The sequence below is a fragment of the Miscanthus floridulus genome, chromosome 5 (genome assembly GCF_019320115.1).
Source record: "Miscanthus floridulus cultivar M001 chromosome 5, ASM1932011v1, whole genome shotgun sequence".
NCBI classification, from domain to species: Eukaryota; Viridiplantae; Streptophyta; class Magnoliopsida; order Poales; family Poaceae; genus Miscanthus; species Miscanthus floridulus.
The window spans coordinates 114,857,207-114,864,215 of NC_089584.1; the positions used below are offsets into that span (position 1 = coordinate 114,857,207).

At 54.7% G+C, this 7,009-nt stretch overlaps 1 protein-coding gene across 1 annotated transcript; it reads left to right on the forward strand.

The window, feature by feature from the left end:
• The first annotated feature begins 5,899 nt into the window (after nt 1–5,899).
• On the forward strand, nt 5,900–6,466 carry LOC136455163 (uncharacterized). Its single transcript, XM_066455302.1, has one exon. The coding sequence runs from the start codon at nt 5,900–5,902 to the stop codon at nt 6,464–6,466; it is 567 nt and encodes a 188-aa protein (XP_066311399.1).
• Nucleotides 6,467–7,009: the final 543 nt, after the last annotated feature.

Below are 7,009 nucleotides of genomic sequence, written 5' to 3' on the forward strand. Positions count from 1 at the left end.
TACGAGCTGCTATAATAATTCAGCGGTCTTAAGCTTTAAGATCATAATAGGGTGTGAAAGTCCAGCGGTCTTCAGCGCCACCGCTTTAATGCGTTGTGAGTTTCCGTAGAAGTTCAGCGGTCTTCAACGCCACTGCTTTAATTTTTTTATGCCTTCCATGCCACTGTCGTCATTTGAGCTCTAACGTCGTCAAAGTGCAGGTGTGAAAAGTCAAAAATACCCTTAAGTATAAATATGTCATTAATTTTTTTTGAGCATCTTAACGACTTTAAATAAAAAAAACTCAAAACTAGAAAGTTGTAGAATTAAATGAAGATAATTTTTATATAAAAATTATAGATCTTGACGAGATCTACACCTTTCTACTTTTGAATTTTTTTATTTGAAGTCGTTAAGATGCTAAAAAAATTAATGACATATTTAAACTTAAGGGTATTTTCGATTTTTCACGCCTACAGTTTGACGGCGTTAAAGCCCAAACTGACGGTAGTGGCATGGAGGGTACAAAAAAGTTAGAGCAATGGTGCTGAAGATCGCTGAACTTTTTCAGGGGCTTAGAGGGCATTGTGATCTTTTTTAATGACACACAAGGAATTCCCCCTAGATTTTGTAGTGGGATATGACGCGCGTGGCTTGGCCGTGGTGGCGATTGAATAGCGTCACTGTAAATCTTTTGCTAAAACACTGCATGGGCATCGTGTTTATGTGATAGTGTATGTAAAATAGTGTGTAAATCAAATTCTGTAACTCGAAACGATCGTCGGAAACGCGAAACGAAAGTTACGTTTCATAGTCAAGTTATATTACTTAGAGTTCTAAATCAATTCTTATTAAGCAAAAATGCTATAGAACACATATACAGAATTTTAGTAAAGTTAGAAGTACAAATCGGGTAGGTGACGATGAAATACTTGAGGTCACGAAGGGAATTTGCTAGCTAGTATACCGAATAGGTTGGAAATCGAATTTGACGCGAATCCGATTAGGACTTAATTGATTTCGTAAGTTTGAAAAGTGATTTGACAAGGCTAAGTTTGACAATTTTTGTAGAATAATCGGGTTAAGGTGTGATGGGGTATTAGGGCTTGTTTTAGTAGCTTAACATGCCACCCCGAGTATGAAATAGGTGGCTTAGCAATTGAATCATCGAATTGAGTTTTTGGGACGCTTTAAAAAGCGTGCATGGCACGTTTTGAGCCGAGTTTCACGCGTGGACACGGTCACAAGGCTCCTATGCCGTCGATGGCGCGCCGGCCACGCGCGCGCGCGCCTGTCTAGCCGCGCTTGGCTGGTCCCAGTGGCTGGCTGCCCTGGCGCGCAGCTGCTCCTCCCCACTGCTGCATTGCATGCTACCGCTGACATCGCTGCTGATGCTCTGGTGGCTGCCGCGTCGCTCCGTGCCGGCTCTGCTCCGCCTGGCACCATCACGCTGGCTCCAAATAGCCGCTGCCGTGCTAGGCCGTGTTGCACGACCAGAGCACAGACACTCCCGCGTCGTGCACCGCCGCGCTCGGCCGGCCCGATTCCCTGGCTGGCCCACTACTGCCTGGCCGCCTGCCTCGCCGGGTCATCGCCGTGCCGCAGCATTGCGTCGCGTCCGCCTATGCCGCTGAGCCACCGTCGTCCCGTCACTGCTACGTCGCGTTGTCACCGTCGTGTCCGCCTGCGCCTCTACATCGCTGCCGTCATAATTTAGTGCACATGGCCCTGCTGAGGCCACCGCTTGTTCGCCATTAATGGTGCCACGACCGTGCGGTTGTGCTGCCACCGCCCGCACGCGGGTGTGCCCCTCTACTGGCTACGCTGGCTCCCAATGATTGCTCACGTGCGGTCGTCATGTCCCACCAAGGCTCAGGCCAGCAGCCGGACCCCATTCCCTTCTTTTCCCCTCCCTCCTCTGTTGCCGGGCCGCCCTGGGTGCACCTTCAATCCGGCATGGTGAGGTCGTGTCCTTTCAATTCAACGCGTGTCTGGCTCCGTCTTCTAGCCAGCTAGCTAACCGGCCCCGCACTGTGCCGTATCGTAACTTGGCAAGCTCCAATTTGCAGCCGCCGCCCACCGTCGTGCCACTAAAGGCTTAGACGTCGTTGTCGTGGCAGCAGTACCCAGCTGGTTCTCTCGAGTCCAAATTGGTCTTGCCCCTAGTCTCGCCTCACAGTCCTCCACCCCATGTGTACCCCAAGTTGCACTGTGTCAGGTTCATAAACCTAGGGTCCCTCGTGGACCGGCTTCTACGCCAGGGCTTGGCCTAGGAGGACGACCTTTTTCTTCTAGACCAGCCCAAGAGTCTAAACTCAACAGACCGGAGCACACGCTTCAGGCCCTGGCCGCCTTCAGCCCATCTTTTCAACCGAAGCACTAGCTCAGGCTCAGGCCAACTCCGAATGGCCTCTCCGATCGGAGCGCTAGCGTTAGGCCCTGGCTGCCTTCGCATGGCCTCCACTCGGAAAGCCTGACCCGAGGACCGCCTTCGACTCTGACCCCATGTCTCCAACCGGGGTTCATAGAAAACCCTGCCCATCGCTATTCTCCGACTAGCACATCAGAACCGACTAGGGCCATCCGACCGGGGACGCTCGCTCAGAAAGAACCAGGAGGCGTATGAAGGAAGGCAAGATGGGGCTCGCAAGTCAAGCCACGGTACCAGGGACCATACCCTATGGAACAATACTTTACAACCGCCCTACCACAAACAGTATTGTAGGAGCCGACTTTTACCTCTACAGTATTGTAGGCGCCGGTCAAAATACTCGTACGGTAAGACCCCCCATGTGCCTCTGGGCATCAACAATATTGTGGGCACCAGAATTCACCATACCAGGTGAACATGGTACAGCCATGCCCCTAGTCGGTGAGACAATATTTTTGCAGGTACCGACGTCCTCCAGTCTTGAAGAAAGCAGCTCAACCTCCCACATGTACCTGACATTCTACAGTGACATCAACAGTATTGCGGACGCCCACCATTGTCCCATCCCTGTCGGCATGGGCAACAAGGCTTAGAAACGTCCGTACCCTCTCTCTTCCTCTCACTTGTAAAGCCATCCCCTTCTTCTATAAAAGGGGATGTGCTCTCTCCAAACACAGACGGTTAACCCAAGTCGACTTCTTCAAGTTCAGGTTCATTAGATCAATAGCTCGCAACCCCTCAAGCACACGCTAGGACACTTTGTTCATAGCATAGCTCCTGACGATCTCGGCCCTTCCTACCGAACCGACCAGACACCTCGTCTCTCTCTCTCTCGTTTGTAACCCCACTACAAACTTCGAGCACCTGGGCTCGGGAATAAGGTCACCAACCGACCCCGACTGGACGTAGGGCACGTTGCCCGATCCAGTATAAATCATGTGTCATTGAGTGCTAGGCCACCTCCGATCACAACGTACAGTAAAACTACAAATATTTACTAGTTGGTCACTTTTTGTACCGACAGTTGGCGCCGTCCGTGGGGAAGATGTTGTATATTCAACACTTTTTTGGTAATCGGATGGCCCATTTCTCCGCCACCCCCGCTGTGGCGGGCTCGGGCGATACGATTCGCTTTGGCTCGATGGATTTTCCCGCACTCTCGCCCATCAGGATGCGAGCTCCACCCATCTTTGAGCCTTCCTAGGCCTTCCACTTCGGAAGCCTGGACTTCATCGCCGACCGGCTCAGCGTACTCCACCTCCGCGAGGAGGTGCACGTTCCGGCACCCATCGAAGGGGCGCCCTCCATCGACTCCGGGACGCGCGACATTTGCGCTTCTATCCGAGCAAACTCTCTGCTCAAACCCCGCTGTAAGTAATGCGCGTATTGTTACTTACTCTTCATTTACCGTCCCCAATTGAACACCTGGAGAGACTGTGTTGTCCACGCCTCAAACACCACACAAATGGTTCCCCTATGGCCTCGCGTCCTCCGCGGATACGTACGCCTGGGGACTCCGAAGGGTGCTGGCGCCTTTCCCCCTCATGTCCGAATTTGTGGGAATGGCAGGCCACGCTCCTACCACTTCCCACGAACCCTTGGATGGTAAGGGCGTGAGCAACGATTCCAGCGTTGGCGACGTGGCACCACGCCACTGTCCGTCCCGGGAGTGCGCCATGGCGGACACCCTGGGACAGTCACCGGTCGTTGTGGAATCTACACAAACTCACACCCCTCCGAACCCGTGTGCGGAGGCCCTCATGTCTGTGCAAGCGCACGCCGAGGAATTGCGATGACGGCGGCAGAACCAGCCGCCGCCTGCGCTGGCTCAGTCGGCCCAGCGCGTCGCACCCCACGCACATGGCTTGGCGGGTGGCGCCTAGGGCCACGCTCGTTAGGTCCAATGCGACATCATGAACGAGGGAAACGATGTCCCACAATTCGCCCGGGCTGGCCAGAATATCGCTGCTGCAGCGATGCTTCTACGCGGTGTTCCCGAGCCCGTCGACCCATAGGAGCGGGCAGTCTACCGGAACCTCAGGGTTTTAGTAGAAGCCACCGCCATCCAACAGGCGGAAAGCTCCGCGTCACGACTCCGACGCGCGCCCTCTCTCCCCACCAGTGGAACGGGGACGCACCAGACGGATCACTCCGTTCGCTCACTGTTACAGCCGTCGGCACCGGCTCGGAGTACAATAGTCACGCCACGGTCCGACCGGACGCCTACACCGCACCTACCATCAGGACACGAGCGGCCCGATCCGCACCAGGACGCTAGTAGCGCCATTAGCGATCGGCATCAGTCCCAACATAATAACGATATCCACCATACAGCGGCAGGTGCCACAAATCCTGGCCAAACCATCGAGGGGACCAGCGAAACGCGCCCCAAGCGCAGTCACCGGTAGGACGGCTGGAGCCCCAGCCCCGAGGGAGACAAACCCAGGCATTTGGCTCGAAGACTTTTGGCTCGCCTGTCGGACTAGAGGAGTGGATGACGACTTCTTCATCATTCAATATCTTCCCATTTGCGTGGAGGAACATGTCCGGGCGTGGCTCGAATTCCTTCCGCACGACAGCATCCGCAACTGGGCGGACCTCAAGAGGGTCTTCGTCGGGAATTTCCAGGGGACGTACGTCCAACCAGGGAACTCCTGGGACCTTAAGAGCTATCAGCAAGAGCCTAGCGAGTCCCTATAGGATTACATCCGTAGGTTCTCCTAACGATGCTACTCCCTCCCTGACGTCGTCGACGCAGACGTCATCAGCGCGTTCCTCTCCGGGACAGACTGCGAGTCCCTTATCCACAAGCTTGGCTGCTTGAAACCCCGTACCACCCGCGACCTGCTTGATATAGCCACCAACCACGCCTCCCGCGAAGAGGTGGTTGGAGCGGTCTTGAGCGGAGGCCGGGACAAGGTCAAGGCCACACGCACGGACTCGGACGAGGGCCCCTCCACGTAGAGGGGCAAGAAAAATAAAAAGGATCAGCGTCGGACGGACAGCGCCCCGCTGGTCGCCACGACCGATCGCACAGTCAAGCAGCCCCATCAGGGACTGCCTGACCACTTCAACAAGCTCATGGATGGTCCATGCCCCAACCACGCCTACCCTATCAAACATCTCTACAAGGAGTGTGAGCTCCTCAAACGTTTCCTTCGATAGGCCGGCGGGCCAAAGGAGGGAGACGGCAAAGAGGCAGCACCTAAGAAGGAAGGTACGGCATGCAAAGACGCGGACGACTTCCCTGACGCTGATGAATGTATCATGATCTTTGGTGGATCTGACGCCGTCTAGACCAAGCGACAGCATAAGGTTCGCTATCGAAAGGCATGCGTCGCTGAGTCGGCCATCCCCTCCTTCCTCAGCTGGTCGAAGTCTCCAATCACCTATGATTAGAGGGACCATCCCTCCCACATCGCAAGACCAGGACACTATCCACTCATCGTCGACCCCATCGTTCGCAAGAAGTCGCTTACGAAGGTGGTGATGGACAACGGCAGCAGCCTCAACATCCTATACATCGACACCCTTGATGCCATGCGCCTCCCCCGATTGGAACTCCGCCCGACGGGCTCCCCCTTCCATGGGGTAATCCCGGGAGCGCATGCATACCCGCTCGGGCAAATCGATCTGCCCGTCACGTTTGGCAGCCGAGCCAACTTCCGCTCAGAGGTCCTCACCTTCAAGGTGGTGGACTTTCTAGGGTCCTACCACGCCATCTTGGGTCGGCCATGCTACATGAGATTTATGGCAATCCCCAACTACACCTACCTCAAGCTGAAGATGTCGGGACCAAATGACATCATCACTGTGAGCAGCGCATTCTCGCACGCCTTTACGTGTGACCGCGAACACTTTGAGCTCGCCAGTGTGGTTGTCAACTCGTCTGAACTCCTGCGGCTCGGGGAGTCGTCAGCTCCAGCAGCCCCGGACTGTAACCAACCAACTTCTTCGTCGGCCTTCCGCCCGCTCGAAGAAACCAAGACGGTGGGAATCAACCCCACCAACCCAACCAAGATAGTTCGGATCGGGACCCAGCTCCCGGCCAAATAGGAAGGCGAGCTCGTCGACTTCCTACGTGGTAATCATGATGTCTTCGCATGGCAGTCGTCTGACATGCCGAGGATACCCCGGGAGGTCGCCGAGCATGCATTACGCCTTGCCCCGAGCTCTAAGCCCGCCAAACAACGCCTGTGTCGCTTCGACGACGAAAGGCGTAGGGCCATAGGCGAGGAAATCACCAAACTCCTGGCAGCCGAGTTCATCAGGGAGGTCTTCCATTCCGACTGACTCGCCAATCCCATCCTGGTCAGAAAGAAGACCGGGAAATGGAGAATGTGCGTCGATTATATTGGACTTAACAAAGCATGCCTGAAGGATCATTTCCCATTACCACGCATAGACCAGATAGTTGACTCCACCTCGGGTTGCGAGATCCTCTCCTTTCTGGATGCCTACTCAGGCTATCACCAGATCACGATGAAAGAGTCCGATCAGCTCGCAACCTCATTCATCACCCCATATGGTTCGTACTGCTATGTGACCATGCCTTTCGTCCTGAAGAATGCTGGTGCCACCTACCAAAGGTGCATGCAG

Bases quoted from the DNA above. Each gene is read 5' to 3' on its own strand.
- LOC136455163 (XM_066455302.1), top strand. From the start codon at position 5,900: ATGGACAACGGCAGCAGCCTCAACATCCTATACATCGACACCCTTGAT.